At 43.4% G+C, this 23,216-nt stretch overlaps 1 protein-coding gene across 2 annotated transcripts in view; it reads right to left on the reverse strand.

Annotated features, from left to right (window-relative positions):
• KCNH1 (potassium voltage-gated channel subfamily H member 1) overlaps positions 1-23,216 on the reverse strand; it is a 384,330-nt gene that overhangs the window by 307,723 nt on the left and 53,391 nt on the right. For both annotated transcript variants that reach the window (XM_082701856.1, XM_082701857.1), the window contains exon 5: positions 18,402-18,520. In XM_082701856.1, coding sequence (XP_082557982.1) covers positions 18,402-18,520 — 119 coding nt within the window. The remainder of the gene's footprint in view (positions 1-18,401; positions 18,521-23,216) is intronic.

The following is a 23,216-nucleotide window of genomic DNA, read 5'->3' on the forward strand; positions in this document are numbered from 1 at the left end:
AGCAGATTTGGAAGGGATGAACTAACCGTACATCAGACAACAGAAAACACATTCAAAATGTGAACCAGAAGTGCGTGTGCAAATGTAAAAACATGTACAAGACAGGGAGGGAGGACATGGCAGAAAACAAACGGGTGGCCAGGGAAATCATTAGGGAGGGGAACTGCAAACACAGGAAGTCAATCGAGATACAGCTGTGGCAGGCAGAACCCGGCAGAAGCTCCGCCTGATGGAGTCAATCTTGGCTCCACAGCTGATCAACCTCAGGCAACGCCAGGTCCCTGTGCCTCAGCTTCCTCAACTGGAAAATGAAACTAATAGCACTTACACCAGATAGTTCCTGTGAAGGTCAAATAAAAATACAAATGTAGATAGGTGTGTACCTGTATATACAAATCTATACATTTTTCTTGTAAATCGTTAAATAGTATCCAAACACGAGTGGTTTTGTGCAAATAAAGAAAAGGTGGTTTCAGGATCTTTTCAGGTATCTGGTGGCCATCTGTAATGGGTGCTTCAGAAAAACGTCAGGTCCTCTGCTCATTTTTAATAAGATTACTTGGAGAGTTTTTAAATGTTGACTTATATAATATTTTATATATTTTTTTAATATTAACCCCTTATTGGATAGATTATTTGCAAACATCTCCCACTCAGAAGATTCTGGATGATAATCAGGAAGGCTCCAGCAATCAGTTCATGGAGTACATCCTACTTGTCTACAGGCCTTGGTCAGGGACCAACAATGACCTGGGAAGAAAGGAAAACTGAGAAAGTACATTTATTTGGGGGGCGGGGGGAGGACAAAATAAAATGGCCTCACAGACCCCATTAATTCTATGGACACTTATAAAAGCAAAAACATGGACACTCAGACACTGAAAAGGACCCACGAGGTTGCAAGGATCCCATAGTTTATAACGGAAGAGACATGAGTAAGCAAACTACTAACACATAATAGAAAAGTGGGAAGAGATCCACGGATAAAAGTACTGCAGGAGGGCGCCTGGGTGGCTCAGTGGGTTATGCCGCTGCCTTCGGCTCAGGTCATGATCTCAGGGTCCTGGGATCGAGTCCCACATCAGGCTCTCTGCTCAGCAGGGAGCCTGCTTCCTCCTCTCTCTCTGCCTGCCTCTCTGCCTACTTGTGATCTCTCTCTATCAAATAAATAAATAAAATATTAAAAAAAAAAAAAAGTACTGCAGGAGCAGAGAAAAAAGAGACAATGAACAAACTTAGGGAGTCAGGAAAGGCTTAGATATGAGGTGATTGTCAAGACTTCCATTGAGGGGTGCCTGGGTGGCTCAGTTGGTTAAGCAGCTGCCTTTGGCTTAGGTCATGATCCCAGGGTGCTGGGATCGAGTCTCAGACCAGGCTCCTTCCTCAGCAGAGAGCCTGCTTCTCCCTGCCTCTCTGCCCTCTTGTGTTCTCTCTCTCTGATAATTTTTTTTTAAATCTTAAAAAAAAAAAAAAAAAGACTTCCCTTGAAGGACAGGCCACAGACAAAGCTCAGACCGAGCGTTTTCAGCACAGAGTGCACCCAAGCCTTGGATGTGCGAAGGAGGAAGGTAAGAGCTCGGTGTGGGAGGAGGCTGTTGTAACTCGGGTCTAGGAGTGGTTTGCTTTTTGCTGTTGTTTTATGTCTTGGGATTGGGGAGGGGGGTTCTATAGAAGACAAAATTGGAAAATGACCCTAAATTTAATGGAAGGGAAGGGCAAGACCTGATGTGCCCCTTAAGTAGAGGTAAGCATTTTAAGTAAGGGAGGTTCATAATCAATCCCTGTGTACAAAGGTACTCAGGCATCTGTGTGGCGGAAGGACCAGAAGAGGCAGGCCCAGAAGCTCAGGAAGGCCGGCAAGAAGGACCACAGAACTCCAGAAGAGGCAGGATGTGGGCTTCAACACAGGAGTAGCAATGGACGAGACCATGGGCAGACTCTATAGCCTTCCTAGGAAGCTGGAGACCAGGCCAATCTATCATGACCAGGATGGCTCTTAACAAGGGTCAGAGGAGGCAGCAGTCTCAAGGGTGCCATCTAATGGGGAGTACCAGATGTCATCTCCCAGAATGATATCAGCACAAGGACCCAGAGTCAAACACAGGGGCTTCCACTTTGAGAGCTGCCCCATGGGACTCAAGACTTCACCCACCAAACTGGCCTCACTGATCATCTCAGGGCATAGCCGGGAGCACCCTGCCAACACCACCATCCCATCATCCACCACGACTGTCTCAGACATCCTCCACCTATGGGCAAAGAGAAACCTTGCTTCTCTGAACCCCTTACTCCAGACGACCCCTACCTCTTACTTAGTATATCTCCTGTTTCTGTTGAAAAACCTACTTTGGTTTTTATGACTACAGAGTAAGAACAAACTCAGTCTCAGCCAGAAAAAGCCCATTCAAAGGAAAAGGGAGAGGAGGATATTAACAAGGTTGAGAATGAAGCTCCAGCCACTAAATAAAGCCTGATTTGGGGTTTCAGACAACCCGAGCTAAACCATTGCTTAATTCTTGTCATGAACACCCTTCTCCGTAAACCAGGAAGGTGCTATTTTTAGAACTTTCTCTGTGGTGCACTTGTTTTTTTTTTTTTAAGATTTTATTTATTTATTTATTTGACACAGAGAGAGAGAGATCACAAGTAGGCAGAGAGGCAGGCAAAGATCGAGGGGGGGAAGCTGACTCCTTGCTGAGCAGAGAGCCAGATGTGGGGCTTGATCCCAGGACCCTGAGACCATGACCCTCTGAGCTGAAGGCACAGGCTTAACCCACTGAGCCACCGAGGTGCCCCCATGAAGAGAGAAAGGCAGTGAGGAGCAATTAAAAGTATGAACCTGTATACTTCATGTCACACTTGAGTACCAACCCACATGACACCTTCATAAGCCCATATTGAAATGTAATAGGGTTGTGATCTCAGTTTCTTAATTTCCTGAGAAATTCTTTTAACTTTTTACTTTGAAATCTTCAACTATGTTTTTTTAAATCAAAGTGTTGAGAAGAAGTGATCAAACGGAGTTACAAAAGCATTGCCATCATTACCAAAGCAGCAACAAGTAGTACCCCACAAGCCATCACCAAGGCAGAGAACTGTCATACAGGAGGAAGGGATTAATGTGAAAGGGAATCAACACTTAGTGAGGACCTACTAAGTGTCAAGCACTGAGTGAGGTTCTTGCTTCTTTCCTCCTACATTCATTTAATGAACATTTTACCAAGCACTGACTACGTGTCAGCATTGTGTTCAATGGCAGGGATGTGGAATAATTAAGAGACTTCACAGACCTTCCATCTACCAGAGGAGGCAATTCCCAGGGGCATGAGTGCTCAACATGGAAATTGCATATGGTGAGGAAAGTGTGTGAGGAGGCTGAACTGGCCTGGCTGGGGCAGGGATAGTTGAGAAGGAGTGATGTCTACACAGAGATTTGAGGAATGGGTAGGAAGTAGCTCAGCTGAGAGAAGGATCAAGAACTTGCAGGCAGAGGAAGGGCATGTTCCAAGGCCCAGGGGCAAGAAAGAGTTTGATGCTCAGAGTGAGTTGGGAGCCGCCAGATAAAGCTGGGGAGACGAGCTAAGTCTTGTAAGTCATGACATAAATTTTAAGTTCATCCAAAGAAACAACAAGATTACATTAAAGGATTTTTAAGAAGGGAGAAATAAGATCATACTCATAAAGCATCGCAAATCCTCACTACCATCTTTGGGGTAGGTCATATCCTATTTCATGAGGATAAGGAAAGATGAATGAGGCTTAGTAACTTTCAGAAAGTCACACAGCTGGAATGCAGTGGAGTCTTGGATGAGAATTCAGGTCAGTCTGACTCCAAATCCCCTTCTCTTTCCACTATATCATCCTGTGTCTTAAGAGAAAAAAAAAAAAAAAAAAGAAAAGGGCTGTAGAAAATCTTCAACCCTCATTTCACCTGATTATTTACAACTTTTTACCAAAATCAAATATAGGGTTGATCTCTGGTATCACCAAACATTTGAATTTTCCCATGTGTGTTTTGAGTAAACAATTTATTAAAATATAATAAACACATACACAAAATGATCCTCCTAGGAGATTAGCCAAGAATCCTCCCCACCGTCACAAGATCCCAGTCCTCAGACAAGAGAGGACCGGCCAGTAGGAGCCCCACGGACAGTGAGTGCACACGGAGCAACCAGGCACAGGCTGGCCTTTGGGGCTGGAAGGCAAGGGCAAGGCCATGAGTCCAGCTGCCCTTCCCAAGCTCATGTTCAGCAGATCATCGAGTGGTCCTCCAAACACCCGTGCTAATGACAAACTCACTACCTACAGGCACGCCTATCCCACATTCAGACAGTTTTGAGTGTTTAAAAAGACTCTTTACAAGAGGCAAATTAGCCCAAAACCCAGATGCTTGTGGCAAAAGTTGTTCAAATCAGATTCCTCTGCGAAGCAGGAAAGAACCATCTAGCAGGAAGGGACCCCTGGAGTGTTGTCACTTTTCCTTGAGTCTAAAGGAATCAAATGAAGTCAACACCCAAAATAAAACAAAACAAAAAATGAAGTAGGAAATCTTGGGTTCAAGGTACACAGAGTCTGTTTCTAGGAGAAAGGATAACACCTTTGTTCCCATACATGCTGGCAGCCTCCACGGGAGACTCTGGCCCATGAGACTGGAAAACAGACTCACCCCAGAACCAGGACCCGCCTCTGCCCTTCCTCGGCAGCAGGCAGCCCTCAGCACATCCCCTGCAAATGCGGACAGCAAGCACAGCTGTGCTTATGTGCCTTGAGCTGACTTGAGTTCTCTGCAACTTCATCCTGGGGAGGGGCTGGCTCAGCACCACCTCCCACGCCTCCTGCACATCCTATTGGGACAGCTAGGGCAACATTCTCACACACATAAGGAAGGCATCCTCTATACTTTCCCCCATCAAGTGCACAAAACACAAGAGATCTTCCTTTAAAAATTAATGAAAATGTTGGGGCACCTGGGTAGCTCAGTGGGTTAAGCCTCTGCTTTTAGCTCAGGTCATTATCTTGGAGTCCTGGGATCAAGACCCACATCGGGCTCTCTGCTCAGCAGGGAGGCTGTTTCCCTCTCTCTCTCTCTCTGTCTGCCTCTCTGCCTACTTGTGATCTCTCTCTGTGTCAAATAAATAAAAAAATTTTTAAAAATAATGAAGATGTTAAAACTTTCAGGATCCCTGGGTTGCTCAGTCAGTGAAGAGTCTGCCTTCAGCTCAGGTCATGATCTGAGGGTCCTGGGATAGGTCCCTGCATTGGGCTCCCTGTTCAGCAGGGAGTCTGCTTCTCCCTCTTCCTCTGCCCCTCCCCCTGCTTCTGTGCATGCTCGTTTTCTCTCTGACAAATAAATAAATAAAGTCTTTTTTTAAAAATGTTAAAATTCGGGGCACCTATGTGGCTCAGTGGGTTAAAGCCTCTGCCTTCGGCTCAGGTCCTGATCTCAGGGTCCTTGGATGGAGCCCCGCATGGGGGGGGGGGGTCTCTGCTCAGCAGGAAGCCTGCTTCCACCTCTATGTCTGCCTGCCTCTCTGCCTACTTGTGATCTCTCTCTCTGTCAAATAAATAAATAAAATCTTTTTTTTTAAATGTTACAATTTTAGGGGTACCTGGTTGGCTCAGTTGTTAAGCGTCTGCCTTCAGCTCAGGTCATGATCCCAGGGTTCTGGGATCAAGCCCCACATCAGGCTCTCTGCTTGGCAGGAACTCTGCTTCTCCCTCTCCCGCTCCCTCTGCTTGTGTTCCCTCTCTCGCTGTGTCTCTCTCTGTCAAATAAATAACTAAAAAAATCTTTTAAAAAATATTAAAACTTTCGATTGAGTAAAATGATTGCTAGCACCAATTCTCAGTGATGGTGAGAGAAGAAACTGGCACATGAGATTGCACAGGCAGTGCGAACTGGAATTACCTTGTCCTGTGAACTCTGGCACTTTCTACCAACTGTTAAATGTTTGTACCCTCTGTCTCCTTCACTCCACTTCCAGGAACCTATTATATTCACGAGAACCCAAGTGTGTAGCGAGCCAACAGTCAATACAGTGAACTAAGCTCTAATATGGCAAACTTCCAGTTACACCAAACATGTTGAGATGCCACTTAAACATTAAACATTTAAGGGGTACCTGGGTGGCTCAGCCAGTTAAGTGTCCAACTCCTGATTTTGGCTCAGGCCATGATCTCAGGGTCATGAGATCAGGTCTTGAGTTGGACTCCACTCCCAGCAGGGAATCTGCTTGGGATTCTCTCTCTCCATCTCCCCCTGCCTCTTCCTCTGTTCAAGCATGCTCCCTTGCTCCCTCTCAATAAATAAATAAAATCTTTAAAAGATAATTAAAAAATAAAAATTCAACATTGAAAAAGAAATAGAGAAGTTCAAAATCTCGGGTACTAGAAACAAAGCAGGAACACAAAACCAAACCAGTCCGTAGGAGTGGAAACCAAACAGTCCCAGCATCTCTCAGAAGCAGGGGTTACCAGAACAGGGAATACATTGTAGAGTACAGGAGGGGAACACATGTGCTCTGACTGGGGTGACAAAGGGCAGCCCTGGCAGAGAAACACAGAACAGAGGACACCTACCACATATACCAGAGAAATTAGAAGCAAACTGGACACCTGTCTGGAACTTGGGGTGGCAAAATGGTTATCTGTGGGAAACATGTGCTGTACACAAGTGTGGAATTGGAATTCCCACTGCTCACATGGTTGGGAACTCCAGGGCTAAAACTTTTACAGAAAAGCTGGTCTGACCCAGGAGAAAGTTTATGATATATGGCACAGACAATCTCAACCACCACATCCAGATGCCTCCACCATTGAGAACCCACTGGCCTCCCACCAAAAACCTCTCTTGTAGAGAAGCTCCTCATGAGAGGAAATGAGCCACTAAGAGAGAAGATTTAAAAGCATGCCTACATGTTTAAAGCAATGAACAAGAAAGAAATGTTAGCAGGACTGAATTGAAAAATGGGCAAGAGACATGAATAAGCTTTTCACCAAATGAAATCCGTAGTTGGAAACAAACCCCTGAAAAGATGTTCAGCATCTTGAGCCATTTACTAAAATGCAAACTAAGACTACGATGAGATATCATGACATCCTCATTAGTAAAAATAAGAAAGAGTGGCAATATCCAAGGCTGGCAAGGATGCAGAGAAACTGGATGTTTCCTATGTTACTGGTAGGAAGATACAGTGTAGAACCAACTGCAACAGGCAAATAGTTTGGCAGCTTCTTACAAGACTAAAAATACACGTACATACATGCACACACACACACACGCACGCACACACACACACACACTTAAATGAATGCGTGTAAAAACTGGGGAAGCCCAACTACAATCTTTAATTTAATTAACACTATTCTACATATGTCATTTTCCTAATTTTGCTCCTGTAGGACAGTTATATAAATGGTACCAATGTGGGAAGTGGGTGAAAGGTACCAGACATTCTGTACTAGTTTTGCAACTTCCGGTAATTCTGTAATTCTGTCAAAATAAAAAAAATTCAAAAATCAATTATTGGGTGTGAAATCCAAGTTGTAAAATATCACAGAATGATATCATTTGTGCAACTGTGTTTTTAAAAAACACACAATTACACTATATGTGCTTTCTGGATAAGTAGGTAAGTAATATGAATATTAAAACATCAATAACAAGGAGACACACAACTTTAGGGTAGTGATTTAGCTCTAGAAATAAGTTCAAAGAGCACCTCAACTTTAATATTTTAATTGTTACAAAATGATTTGAAGTGAGAAATCCATATCTAGATAGTATAAATAAAGGAATTCTTGCTGATTAATAACTCTCTGCTACTCTGAATATATTTTTTTAAAGATTTTATTTATTTATTTACAGACAGAGATCACAAGTAGGCAGAGAGGCAGGCAGAGAGAGAGGAGGGAAGCAGGCTCCCCGCTGAGCAGAGAGCCCGATATGGGGCTCGATCCCAGGACCCTGCGATCATGACCTGAGGCGAAGGCAGAGGCTTTAACCCACTGAGCCACCCAGGCACCCCTACTCTGAATATTTTAAAGATTTCAAAATTAAAACCAAAAATATACAGACAAGGAGGGGCGCCAGATGGCTCAGTCCAGTAAGTGTTTCCCTTCAGCTCAGGTCATGATCTCAGGGTCCTGGAATCGAGCCCCGCATTGCTCCCTGCTCAGTGAAGAGTCCTGTACCCCTCTCTCTGCTGAGGTGCTCTCTCCCTCTCAAATAAATAAAACATTTAAAATATATATATACAAGGGCAAAAATATATATATATGCACATATATATATATATGCCACCATATACATATATGGCACCCATATATGTATATATATATATACATATATATATATATACAGGGGCACCTGGGTGGCTCAGTGGGTTAAAGCCTCTGCTTTCAGCTCAGGTCATGATCCCAGGCGCCTGGGATCCAGCCCCACATCGGGCTCTCTGCTTGGTAGGGAGCCTGATTCCCCCTCTCTGCTTGCCTCTCTGCCTACTTGTGATCTCTGTCAAATAAATAAAATCTTGAAAAAAAAAATACACACACACACAAACAAGGAGGTTTACTGAAGCATTAACTATAATAGCCAACAACTGGTAACAGTTACATATCCATCAACGGGGGATAGCTAAATAGATTTGGATATAGTCATGCAGGGGAATATAAAGCAACTACTAAAAAGAATGAAGGGGATATGTACTCTTAGGGAAATACCTCGAATATACAATTAAGTGAAGAAGAAAAAAATGTGACTTAAATATAGTTTGACCTCATTTCTTGTTTAAAAAAAAAATCAATATAAATTTATACAAACATATTATAATAAAACTCATACACTATTTAAAAATGGTTACACCCAAGAAACAGTGGGCATTTCACTTTTTACTTCATATGCCTCTGTTTTAAAATCTGCTAAAAGGGGCACCTGGGTGGCTCAGTTCATTAAGCATCTGCTTTCAGCTCAGGTCATGATCTCCAGGTCCTGGGATCGAGCCCAACATCAGGCTTCCTGCTCAGCAGGGCGTCTGCTTCTCTCTCCCTCTTTTTCTCTCTTCCTTTGCCCCTCCCCACTGCTCATTCTCTCTCTCTCAAGTAAATACAATTTTCAAAAATAATAATAAAATAAAATCTGATAAAGAAGAACCTGTTTTATTCCCAAAAATTGAAATTTTTTTCTTATTGAAATATAATTAACATATAACATTATACTAATCTCAGGTATACAACCTCATGATTTGATATATGTATATATTGTGAAATGATCGATACACCTAGTTAAGCATTTTTTTTCTTTTTGTATTTCTTTTTTTAAAGAAAAGTCTTGGCAACTTTCAAATATCCAAAAATGTATTGTTAACTATACCCACCATTCTGTAAGTTACATCCCAAGGATTTATTTACCTCATACATGGAAGTTTGTACATTTTGAACCCCTTCACCCCTTTCTCCCACCCACAACTCGGCAGCCACTAACCTGTTCTCTGTGTCTGTTCTCTGTCTCTCTGAGCTCAGGGTTTTGTTTGCCTATTTGCTTTGAGATTCCACATATAATAAGTAAGATCACAGAGTATTTGCCTTTCTCTGTCTGACTTATTTCACTTAGCACTGCCTTTAATATCCACCCATTTTGTCCAAAATGGCAGGAATCCCCTTTTTGAGAACTTTTTTCAAAAGGACTTAATGAACCGAACACTGAAACTTAATATTAAGCTAATCTTGTTGAGCATTTAGTATATGTCATAGTGCTTGAGTTCGGAAACTTCCCTGCCCCAAACAAATCTATGGGCACCTATTACTCTCATTTGCGCTCACTGCCTCCACTTGAAAACAAGGAAGAGGAAGAAATTAAAGCTCTCAGAGATGAAATGCCCTACATGTAACCACACAACTGGACACGCTGCTCAGTGGGTTGGAGCTGAGCGCTGTTTCAGGCCGGCACTCCAATTCCCTGCATGAAGAACAGCAGCAGAACGCTGAAACGCACGGCACTGGCCAGATGTCCGTACAGAGAGACGGAGAGCCTCGTGCGCTGGACCTCGCGCCTCCTAGGGACCTGGCTGCATGATGTTCCCGGGCTCCAGCCACCACAATGGCAGATCTCAGACTACATCCTGACCTGGCTCGCTCATAGGGAAGGACTCAAAGAGGAGGGGACAGGGAAATATGGTTTCCCCTCCCGGTCTTCCCCACAGCCATTCCAGGGGGAGAAGGGCGGCCGGCACGGCAGCAGAGTGCTCCCAGACACACCAAACACCAGCAGGGTCACCCCTACGTGAAAATCAAGGTGAAATCCTACAGAGCAGGAGCAATGCTCTCTCAGACACTGACAGGGACCCTCCGCCCTATAAAGGCAGAAAGCATGGTAGTAAATTCAGAAATGTGCCCCTTCAAATCCCACTTCAGGAGAGGATTCTCTACCCAGCAGCAGGTGCAGGTAGCAGATAGCCTCCTATCAGATTCCTAAGGGATGGAAACCCCAACTTTCTGCTGAGGCACTACCAATGGCTGAGCAGGAGAGTGGCTGAGAGGCATGACCCTTCCACCCCGTGTGGGACTCCTCTAGTCCCCGTGTGGGACTCCTCTCTGCTGCAGAGCCTCCCTCCGATTTGCACTGTGGTCTGGTGCTCCCCCAGCCCAGGGCTGCCTCCTCCCCCTTTCTTTCATCAATGTTACCCAGCGTCTGCATCCCACAAAACTCAACACTTGACAAAGGTCCTCCAGCCAGACGTACATATTGACTAAGATACTTTCAGAATCTGAAAGTAAACTGGTCTGTAAAAGAACAAATGCTCAAACAAACGGAGAGCAAGGGAACAGGTGCCCAAGAACAGCAGACAAGGTGGGCTTTGTTCTCCATCCTGAGATGAGGGAGATCATGGACCCCTACTACATCTAAAGCCAGAAGGTCTGGAATAACCTTGGGCTGAATAACAGCACAGGACTGGGAAGAAAAGAATGCAGAGAAGGAACCAACCTAATCGGAAATGGGTTGGGTTTAAAGTCACATAAACCTGGTTCTCAATCCAAAGTCCACCATGTCCTGCTGGGTGACCATGAACAAGTTAGTGACCTTCCCTATGTCCCCGTTTCCCCCTCTGTAAAACTGCTCTGAGCTGCCCGGAATATTGAAGATAAGAAGCACAGAGCCTACCACATAGTAAGTGCCTCCTTCTTTCCTACAATCAGTCCAGGAGGGAGACATAAGGAGTAAAGTGAGGGCCAAAGCCACATTGCCAGAGCTCAGGGAAAAATAGTCAAACAGGAAAATAAGTTCTCCTTGAAAATACCAAGTGCAATCCATTTAAAAAACAAAACTGCTATTTCCAGTGCACTTGAGCTTTGTGTCAAATTTTTCCTACAAGGGGGAGAGGCCAGGCATATCCATACTCGTACTCAATCTCCATTTGGCTAATGGCACCGACCAGTGAGAAAACTGAGCAAGAAACTGGCTGCAAGCTATGGCCAGGGAACAAAGCTCTCTCTGTTTCAAACTTACTAGCCATCTTCCAGTTTCCAGTCCAGGAAGTTAGGCTTGGAACTTGTCACTCGATCCTAACAAGTGAAAATCTGAACAAACCCCCAAAACTGACAATTCTTAGATCTGTCAGAGAAGTGAAACTGCAGGTAAATCATTACACCAAAAACTACAGGAGGAGGCAGGTGAATAAAAGTGACAACCTGCCAGAGAAGAAACCCATGAAAAGAAGCTTCCACAAAAACTAGCACCAGATAGGAAAACCTATTCCCAAAACTGGCAAATCTCTGGAAGCTCAGTGTGGCCAAGTCTGACAGTTACAAAGTCCAGGGAGAGCCAGCTGGTTTTGTGAGTTTTATCTCCAAGAGCTGTACCAGATCCTCACGTGAAAATCAGAGAAAAAATCCCCTCCTGTTTCTGGAACAGGAGAACAAATGTAACTATATTGAAATACACCAGAGCATTCTATTCTCTTTCAGAAAGGCCTGCCCTTAGGACAAAGTGTATAACCAGAACTAAAGTGTTGGGTTTCATGGAGCCTCCCTGCCCTGGGGGAAGGGAGGGAAATACCCAGTTCTGGGCCCTCCTATATATTTCATTTGGCCCAAGTAGGGGAAATACTCAGAGTCATTCATGAAATTCACATCCCAGGGGCATAAAGTCCCTAAAACACCTAAACATAGAATTATACAATGTTGCCTCTCCCTGACCCATCACCCCCATACCACTAAGGGCCTACTTACCCATGAGCCTTTGCCTAGCACATCCAAGTTCAGCTTTCAAAACATTGCAAGTCATACTAAGAGCCAAAAAACAGTCTGAAGACACACGGCTAGCATCAGAACAAGGCGCAGCCATGGCAGGGGCAATGGAATTATCAGACCGTGAATTAAAACTATGATTAATATGTGAAGGGCTCTGATGAAAAATGTAACATGCAAGAACAGATGGGTTATTTAAGCAAAGCGATGGAAATTCTAAGAAAGAACCAAAAGGAAATACTAGAGATCAAAAACACTAAAACAGAGATGAAGACTGCCTTTGATGAGCTCATCAGCAGACTGAGCACAGCTGAGGAAAGAATCTCTGAGTTTGAGGATATGTTAATAGAAACCTCCAAAACCAAAAAGCAAAGATAAAAAGTGTAGGAGTTACTTGGACAGTGGGGAGTCAGGGCCAGGGTCCCCAACAAGAAAACATGGAGTCAGGACAGCTAACCTCAACGGCACTAACATTCTGTTCACAGCTTAGACAGGGCCCAACCAACATTCTGTTTTGTAGACTTTGCAGAAATGACTTCTGCAAAATGTCCTAAAATAAAACAAGTAGCCACAGAGCATTTGCCACTATCATGAGCAAGGGGCAGCTAAGACAAAAGCTCCTAGTAGTCAGCCCAAAACAACTAACAGCACTTAGACATGAACCTAATAGGTAGACAGATACATGATCAAAACCCTGACTGCTATAACTCAGCATACCCTGGTTGCTTAAGATGGTTCTGCAGAAGAGCTCATAAAAACCCCTAAACTTAGAAACTCCAACAGCAAGCCTCTTGGGTCCCCTCCTTCGTTGAGAGCTTTGTACTCGTGCTTAATAAACGTTGCCTTGCTGCCCACCAACCACTCTTTGTCTGGTCTACCTCTTCATTCTTCCAAGTAGTGTGACCAAGAACTACAGGTGCTAAAGGAAGAGAGATCCTGTAACAAAAGTCCAACAGAATAAGTAAATAAAACAGAATATCCAGGAACTGTGGGACAACTGTCAAAGGTGTAATGTGTGTAATGAGAACACCAGAAGGGGAAGAAAGAGAGAAACAGAAAAAAAATATCTGAAGCAGTAATGACTAGGAATTTATGCCCAATTTGTGTTAGACACCAAATCCCAGGTGCAGGAATCTCACAGAACACCAAGCAGGATACAGGGCCGCAAAACAAACAAACAAACAAAAAACCACATCTAGGCATATCATATCCAAATGGCAGGAAATCAAAGGTCAAGAAAAAATCCTGAAAGAAGCCTGAGGGGAAAAAAAACACTTAACTTATTAGGAGCCAAGATAAGAATTACATCTAACTCCTCAGAAATATAAACAAAAGAGAGCTGACTGGATATTTAAAGAGTTGAAAGAAGAAAAAGTAAACACCAGCCAAGAATCTTGTACCCTGTGAAATTGTCTTTCAAAAGTGGAGAGGTGCCTGGGTGGCTCAGTCAGTTAAGCATCTGCCTTTGGTTCAGGTCATGATCTCGGATCCTGAGATCAAGTCCCACTCGGGGCTCCCTGTTCAGTGGGGAGCCTGCTTCTCCCTCTGCCCCAGCCCCTCCCCCATTTGTGCTTTTGCTCTTGCTCTCTCTCTCTCTCTCAAATAAAGAAAATCATTTAAAAAAAAAAAGTGAAGGAGAAATAATGACTTTGCCTCAAAAAAATTAAGGGAATTTGTTGCCTGTAGAACTGCCTTGCAAGAAATGTTGAAAGAAGTTATTCAGAGAGAAGGAAGATAATACATGTCAGAAACTCAGATCTACACAAAGAAAGAGCATCAGAAAAGGAAAAAGTGAAGATAAATAAAACTTTTACTTTTCATTTTCTTAAATGATGTAACAGGTAACACGTTGTTCAAAATAAAATAGCAACAATGTGTTTAATTCTATATGAATACATATTTATTAATATTATATATATACATATATATGTGTGTATATACATATACATCTATGGATATGTGTGTGTATATATATATACACATATATGTATGTGTGTGTGTGTATATATATACATATATATATACATATATATGCTTACCTACACTTATGGATAATGACAGCAATGATACAAAAAATAGAAGGCAGGAATCAAGAATTAGGATTATTTTGTTACTATATAAAGTAGCTGCACTACCCATGAAGCAGTACAGTGTTATTTCGAAATAGACTCAGATTAGTTGTAAATATATATTGCAAACTCTAGGGCAACCACTAAAAAAGTAAAAGAAAAAGTATAATATGCCAAGAAAGGAGAGAAAATAGAATCATATAAAACACTCAGTTAAGGGGCACCTGGGTGGCTCAGTGGGTTAAAGCCTCTGCCTTCAGCTCAGGTCATGATCCCAGGATCCTGGGATCGAGCCCCACATCGGGCTCTCTGCTGAGCAGGGAGCCTGCTTCTCCCCAACCCCGCCTTCCTCTCTGCCTACTTGTGATCTCTGTCTGTCAAATAGATAAATAAAATCTTAAAAAAAAAAAAAACACTCAATTAAAACCACAAAAAAAGCAGAAAAATTGGACAACAATATAGGAACAAAGACCAAGGGCAAAATATAGAAAACAGTTACAGATATGGCAGATATTAATCTAACTGTATCAATAATCACTTTAAACATCAATAGTCTATGTATGCCATTTAAGACAAAGATTGTCAAAATGGCTCAAAAAATAAGATCCAATTGTCTACAAGAAACCCATTTTAAATATAAAGGCACAGATAGATTAAATAAAAGGGTGAAGAAAGATATACCAAGCTAACACTCAAAAGAAAGCAGAAGTAACTACATTGATTTCTGGCAGACCAGACTTCAGGGCAAGAAAAGTTATCAGGCATAAAGAAGGGTATCACATGATGATAAAGGGGTCGATTTTTCAAGAAGACAACAATAACCCTTAATCTGTATGTGCCTAACAAGAGAGCATCAAAGTATGTGGGGCAAGAACTGGGAGAACTAAATGGAAAAATGGATGAATCCACTATCCAGTTGGTGACTTCAAGAATCCTCTACAAGAAATGGACAGAACCAGGAGGCAGAAAATCACTGAGGTCGTAGTTGAACTAAACACCACAATCAATCAACCAGATGTGACTCACAATCTATAAACTACTTCATGCAACCACAGCAGAATTCATGTTCTTCCCAAACTCCCCTGCAACATTCAGCAAGAGAGACCACATTCTGGGCCATGAAACACACCTTCACAAACTTAAAAGGAAGAAAGCATATGTCTGCTCTCAGATTACAGTAGAATTAAAACTAGAAATCAGTAACAGAAAGATAGCTATCCAATCCCAAAATGCTCAGAAATGAAGCAACACATTTCTAAACAACACATGGGATCAAAAAGAACTCTCAAGAGAAATGTTAAAATATTTTAAACCAAATGAAAATGAGCAAAGAACTTGTGCCCATTTGTGGGGAGCAGTGAGAGCAGTGCTTAGAGGAAGATTTATAGCACTGAATGCATATACGAGAAAAGAAGAAAGAGTAAAATCAATAATCTAAGTTTCCACCTTAGGAAACTAAAAAAGAAAGAAGAGCAAATTAAATCCGAAGTAAGTAGGAGAAAAGTAATAATAAAAATTAGAGCAGAAATCAATAAAATTAGAAATAGAAAATCCTTTGAGAAAATCAACAAAATCAGAATCTGGTTCTTTGAAAAGATCAGTAAAATCCATAAGCCTCTCGCCAGGCTAACTAGTCCCTGAAATGGGACCCAGATGTCTGCCTTATATTGCCAATCAATGAGCAACTACTTCTGCCAGAGGAGGTCAACAAAAGCATGAACATCACTTCCTTTCTTTCATCCACTCAATCAATTTAAACAAAAAACAAAAACCACTAATGATAAGCATCTACTATGTGCCAGACACTGTTTCAAGCGCTTGGGATGTATCAATGACGAACAAACAGAATAAATAAATAAGTTCTATAGTATATTAGAAGGTACTAAGTGGAGAAAAAGAATAGGAGAGAATTAGGAGGTATGAGTATTTCTATTTTCTCATGAATGTTTGTGTATATATATGACATACATATATGCATGTATCTATTAAGCAAATATTTTATTTTCTTCCCTCTCTTATTCCCTTATCAAATATAAGATGTATTAACAACAGTTTACACCTCAGTTATTTAAGTTACAGAATACCAAAGGGAAGAGTAAACATCCCCCAAAGATTTTGCACCCTCTCCGGTGGAAAGAGTTGGCATTTTTGGTTATATGCAGGATAACTGGATCATGTTAGGTGGAAGTATGACTCTGTAACTCTCTTTATTTGGTGAGTGAGTATGGTTTAAGGAAATATGTATGACAGGATGACAGGGGGTGAACTCTAATGATTAGTTTTATAGGTCAACCTGGCTAGGCCACCGGTACCCAGTTATTCGATCAAACACTAATCTAAGCATTCCTGTGAAGGAATTTTGTAGATGTGATTATCATCTACATTTAGCCAACTTTCTGGAAAGCAGATTATACCCTATAATCTGGGTGGGCCCCATCTAATCAGTTGAAAAGCCTTAAGAGCAAAGCAGAGGAAGCATAAATACCATCTGTGGACTTTAGCATTGGATCCTTCCAAGAGTTTCCAGTTGGCTAAGCTGCCCTACAAATTTTGGACTCACCCAGCCAGTCCCCATAGTCTCATAAACCAACTCCTTGCAAGAAATCTCTGAATATATAAATAGCCTCGTGGTTCTCTCTCTGGGAGAACCCTGACTGATGCAGGTAGCCCCCCAGAGAAAAAGACACTTGAACCAAGACTTGCAGCTGGTGAAGGAGTTGCCACACAAGACATCTGAGAGAAGAGCGAGCCTGGTGTGCACAAGGAGCACACAGCAGGAATGCAGCTGAGTAAGAGTAAGCAAGGCAGAGAGCAGCAGGAAAGGAGATTGCTTTGTTAACAAAAAGCAGCAGCAGGGACAGGATAAGTTCAGCCTGTATGCCAAAAGGTCTCCTTTAGATTTCCTTCCATGATGTACTGAGCCCACATCAGGACCAAAAGCTATGCTTCCAAGTGACTTTTCTTCTCAAACGTGACACAGGTGAATGCTCTCATCCCCACTGTTGGCAGAGGTTCTGGGATGCCGCAAGGAGATCACCAGTAGTGAACCATCTAATATTCAGAGCCCTGAACGTAAGCTTCACCAAGCTGGCTATTCTTCCCTTAGGAAGCCAGGAGTCAGGCTAGAGATGACCCAGTCATATGAGCAAGGGCCAAGAACTGAGGGCCATCAGCCGGCAAACAGAGAGCTTATGTTGTCATCTCTGGGTAAGACGGAAACATGCCATGCGCAAGGGTAACACTCTTCACTCTCCACCCAGGCTGAGTGGGAAAAATGAAGGCCAGGCACCATCAAAGATAATACACAATTTGGATGCAGAACCACCAAAACCGGTAAGAATCACTGGGGTGCATTAAACCTAGTGAACCCCCTTGCCCTGGCTTCCCAGCCACTCATTTGTCCCTGCAACAGGGAACATACCACCACCAACAGGCTTTCCTTACAACAAAGGTTACCAGAACAATGATAAATTCAAGTACTTTTATTAACCTGGAAAGATGTTCATGATTATATAAAGTGAAGAAAAGGTAACACAAACACATTAAATATATGCATTGATTCTTAGATACATTTGAACTTCATAAATATTAACTATGAAAAAATGTATTTATTGTTCTTTAGGTAATAGGATATACCTAACAAAAACTTAAAGAATGCATACAAAAATTATAACAAAGCCATCTGGTTAGTGGGACTGCAGGTGATTTTTGTTTGTTTCCTATTGTTTTCCTCTAATATGTATTGATCAAATAGTGAAATTATTTATGGTTTATAAATAAACACCCCTTCATACATGTAGCACTTCTACCTTCTTTCCTACTCTCTCAAGGAAATGAATTGACACATGTAACCTCAATAAGCTGGACTGGAATGGTCTGCAGACTCCTTTTACCTAACGGAAAATCCAGAGGTCAAAGGACTGAGGTCACTTTCCCAAAGTCACACATCATGATGTGTACCCAACCAAGACATGAATCTGAGGGTCCTGAAGGTCCCTTCCAAACCATGCACTTGTTCTGTACCCTTTTCTTAGTGCACAGACCCAAGGAAGTAAGGTTTACGAAGAGCTAGCCCCTTGTCCTTACCTCGGCCAGGCGGGAGTGCTTGTGGACATTCTCGCCTTTTTGAACGCTGGGAGCCAGCTGCTGCAGGACACCCCTGCTGCTCGTCAGAGCTCTGGTCAGCCGAGCAAACTTCCCCCAGCCTGGAGCATACAGAGGAGAGAAAAGACAGCTTCAATCACTTACTGAAGGTCACGGACATTCACACCACCGGTTACACTGTTGGGAACCCACACACCGACTGTCCCCTGGGCTCCTGTGAGTTCCTCTGCATTCCTCCCAACCCAGACTGGCTCTCAGAAAAGCATCTAGACACACTCAAAGTTGTGTAGCAATTTACTTTTACCTGCACTTTCACTTTGTTCTAATCTTAGCTTTGTGACGTAAGTAGGGCAGGTTTTAGTCCCGTTTTACAAATGGGGAAACCAAGGCACAGAATGCCTAGACAATTACAAAGATTCTAGAACCCAGATCTTTCCACTCTGGCCCAAAGCTTTCCCACTAGATGATACCAGACAGTTGAGTTATTTCTCTGAATTTGTGACTGGGCTCAGGCTGCTCCCAACCCACACATGGTCTGTTCTAGCAGAGACTGAGCTGGTTCCAGGGGTGGCAAGGACAAGCTAGTTAAATGGCCATCCAGTGCCTTACAATCTCCAAAGCCAGGGGAATAAGAAATGAATCTAATATCCCTGGGTAGGTGGGGAGAAAGCAAGGGCATATTTTAGCCTGTTCTGGGATGGGGGAAGGACTCTTGGTGAGAGGTTCCCCAAATAACAGGAATCTCAAAGAGCCTAGTACTGAACTTGGATTTTTTCAGAGTTAGGCTCTTTTAGCTGGAAACAAAACTGCAATCGAATTCTGCAAGGCTTTTCAAGAACAGAAAGTATATTTTTCCATCAGGTAAAGCACAGCTGTGCATGAAAAGATCAGCAAGGGCTCTGCAAGCCCTCGATCCAACCCACCCCTCCACTGCCATCACTACACCACCACCATCACTACACCACCACCACTACCACCATCACTACACCATCATCCACAGATGATAAGAAGAAGGTGACATGACAGATACCCCAGACACTGCCCAGCAGGGAGCTCAGGGTCCTAGTCCATAAGCTGATCTAGCACAATGGATGAAAAGAAAGATCCCTGGACCTCTGGGTATTTCCCCAGGCTCTGGCTAGCCTCTCGCGCTCTGGGCTAGCCCTGAAACCTTTCCAGGAATGGGGCTCTCAAAGGAGCTGGCTCTCCACTGGCTGAGTGGAAGGCAGGGGAAGATGAATGGGTGTTCGATGGGGAAATGGACCAAGACTGTAAAATTCTCCATCACACCTCTATCAGCATGGTCAGGCTCTGCCTGTTCTGAAGGAAGGAAATAAGTTCTCTTCCAAGTTACACCCCATGTTTTCCTTGCTGAAATATAGATATTTTCTAATGGGCCTTATGAAAAACTTCCTTCATTCATGTATTAATTCTGTAAACATAATTGTTACATGCCAGGCATAGTGCTAGGTACTGGAGATACTAAGTTCAATAAGATACGGAACCCGGCTTCAAAGAGCATGCACCCCAGCAGGGAAGACTGCCCGATAAATTTTTAAAAAGCCGTGATATGGAAGCTAAGTTCTGGGACAGACATGAGTATAGGATGGTATGGTCAAGACTGTTCGGAGAAGGCACAGCTTAGGGCTAGGGCAGAGGAAGTGACACCAGAACAGAATTTTGAAAGATGAGTAGGAATTAAAACACAAGAAGAAAAAGAGAGATGTTATACACAGAAAGCACAGCACCTACGAAGGCAAAAACCATAAAACAGAGTAATGTGTCAGTGAAGAGTAAGACAACCTAAAAGGCTGGATGGAAGAGGCACAGCTGGTAGAGGGAAAAGGGTGAAGACCATGGCCTGAAGTGATGTTAAAGTGGTTGCCAGGGGCCACAGGGAGAAGAATGTCAGTGGTAAGAACCAAGATAACAGGTTAAGAAATTTGAACTTCATCCTGAAACCCATGGGGAACCAGGAAGGAGTTTTAATAGGTTGGGAAGGAAGAAACACACCAACTTCACTTTAGAGAAACAGAATGGGAACAAGCATGGTAGGCTTTTTAAAAACAAGGTTGACAGATAAAAGACCAGTCAGGACCCCAGGCAAGAGGTCCTGCATGCGTGGTCAATCCTAGGGCCTGGGCCCAGCAACAAGGAGAGCTTGAATACAGCTGTAGGGGTAAGACCCCCAGAACTCGGGGAGCAACAGCTGCAGAAGGAAAGAAAAGGCAACCGAGGCAGTCTCTCGGTTCCTGGTTTGGGGGACTGGGGTGACAGCCACATAATGAGAGTAAAACCATGTCGGAGAAGCAAACGAACATGATGGACCATATCAGGTACCATTTGGACCAGAGCCATCAGGAGAAACCCTCCTGGAAACAATTTCTTATTGTCCGAAAGGCCAAATGGGAGGAGACTACCCAATGAGAACCTAGCTCAGGATGACTTTCCTTTGGGGAAGCACAGTGGACCTTTTCCACAGGAAGATAAGGTTCAAGAGTGCCCTTCCTGGATACTGCCCCTCCACAGGCAGAACTTCCCACTCCCTCTTTTTCTACTCCCCCCGGTCTCAGGCTGACTTGTATCTACCCAGCACACACAGGTACTGGGTGTCCTTGGGGTGAGTGGGGGGTGGACAGGAAGGGGAGGCATGAAAGCAGAAGAAGGCCAGAAGGAACAAAACACAATGTACAATCCAGCAGTTGGCTAAAACGTACTCCTTGGATCCTTTCTCCACTCTCCATAAGGACAACCACATCCCCCTCTTCCTTGACCACACAACAGCACACAACAGAATTCAATGCGGGCGAGACCCCCATCAGGCTGCTTGAGCCCACACAGCCATGTATCCTGCCTCAGCCAGACAAGAGGGTTCTGGGATGAAATGAAATTCCAGCTCCTCCCAGGATAAGTAAGTTCAGGGATCAGAGACAAGACTGACATGCAGGCCCCCGCCCCGGGAAAGAATGCCAAGTCGCTTTGAGTAGATGTTGCAGAGGATGGCTGGCAGGAGTCCTGACTTTGGTGGGGAGACTGTGAGGACAGGCAGGTCCTAATCTGCAGAATCACAGATTCTCTTAAGAGGACCTGGTGCTGTAACCCAATGTATGTAAGAGAATAGAGGACACCGGGGACCAAGATGGACAGTCAGTGTGGACACTGCCTAAGGATTCTCAGGTCCTCCTCCCCTGATCTTTTCCTCAACAGTGTAGAAATAACCAAAACTCTAGAGTGGCTTCTTCAAGGAGGAGTCACTAAATCATCACCTTTCTGTCATCCCAAGGGCAGACAGACAAAATGTTAATATTGGAGGAGCCAAGGGGACCTGTGGCTTGTATCCACTGCCCAGATTCTTTTCCAAGACTGCCTCGCAAACATCATACAGAAAGAGATACGAGGAAGGGTCTACAGTTACAACAGCTTGCTCGAGCCTCCTCCCCACACGTTCTCAATCTTGGCCTTTAAAAACATCTCTTCTGAAGTTTTACGTTCTTTTTTTGATCTGAATCTGGCTCAAGTTTACTGTGTGGAAGTAAATACGTGAGTCTTTAAAAGTGAATTCACTCCTTTAATGTGAGATTATTTCGTGGGGTAAGAGACAAATCAAGAGGGATGACTCAGCCTCACTCTTCAGGGAACAATGGGGAGAGAAAACTCTGAGCCTCACCATCTAATTCTTCTCTACCCAGGTACCCAAGCCTCCTCGCTCAAAGGGGAGAATAGGACAGAGAAAAATATCCTGCAGCCACTATCAATTATCTATAATAACAGAAAGTAAGAAAGGAAAATAAGTCAATCAGAGAAAGACAATCACCATATCATCTCACTCATATGTGGAATTTAAGAAACACAACAGAAGATCACAGGGGAAGAGAGGAAAAAATAAAACAAGATGAAATCAGAGAGGGAGACTAATCGTAAGAGACTCTTAACCACAGGAAACAACCTGAGGGTTGCTGAAGGGAGGAGATGAAGGGACGGGGTCACTGGGTGACGGCCACAAGGAGGGCACGCAATGTAAGGCGCACTGGGTGTTAGAGAAAACCGATGAATCACTGACCTCTACCTCTGAAACTAATAATACACTATATGTTAATTAATTGAATTTAAACTTAAAAAAAAACAGATTAAGCAAGAGATTAGAAAAAATGAAACCCCTGGAACATTACAGATTCTTGTTTCAGCCAAGAATTCCCATCTACTCTCTCATTCTGACTTCAAATACACACACACACACACACACACACACACACACACACAGAGCTGTAGCCGGACCTGCATTTCCTGGCTCCCGCCATCTGTGCACACTTTGTATCAGAAACCAGGGGAAGCAGTCAAAAGATGGGCATAAAAGAGAAAATGAGGTGGTCAGGGGCCTGGATCGTTCCTACAAAGGAGCTTGAGAATTGATACGCTAGGGCAAAGAGGAGCCTGAGCGAAGGGGAGTTACTTTGTGTCTGATGCTGAAATAGTCCACAGCTGCTTGTTTTTGAGGAAATGTGAGGCACCCACTGGCTTCTTCAATCACTAGCAAGGCACTCAGCTCTGTCCCAAGCCCCAGAGTTAGGCACTGCGTGATCAAGGAGCAAAATCTCCTTTTAAAGACAATTTGAGCACAGCTGACTAAAGCAAAGGGTGAATCTGATAGTGGGAAACATGTGCTCCTAGACCAAAGAGCAATTATCTGGAGATTTCTGGGGATTTGGATAAGCCACACTCCCCTTCCCACTCAAAAGTGAATTCCCAATAACCTTGGATCAGCAAGGCTCTCAAGACTCCTACTGCCGACTGGGATGC

This window comes from Mustela nivalis (assembly GCF_964662115.1).
Source record: "Mustela nivalis genome assembly, chromosome: 16".
Classification (NCBI taxonomy): Eukaryota; Metazoa; Chordata; class Mammalia; order Carnivora; family Mustelidae; genus Mustela; species Mustela nivalis.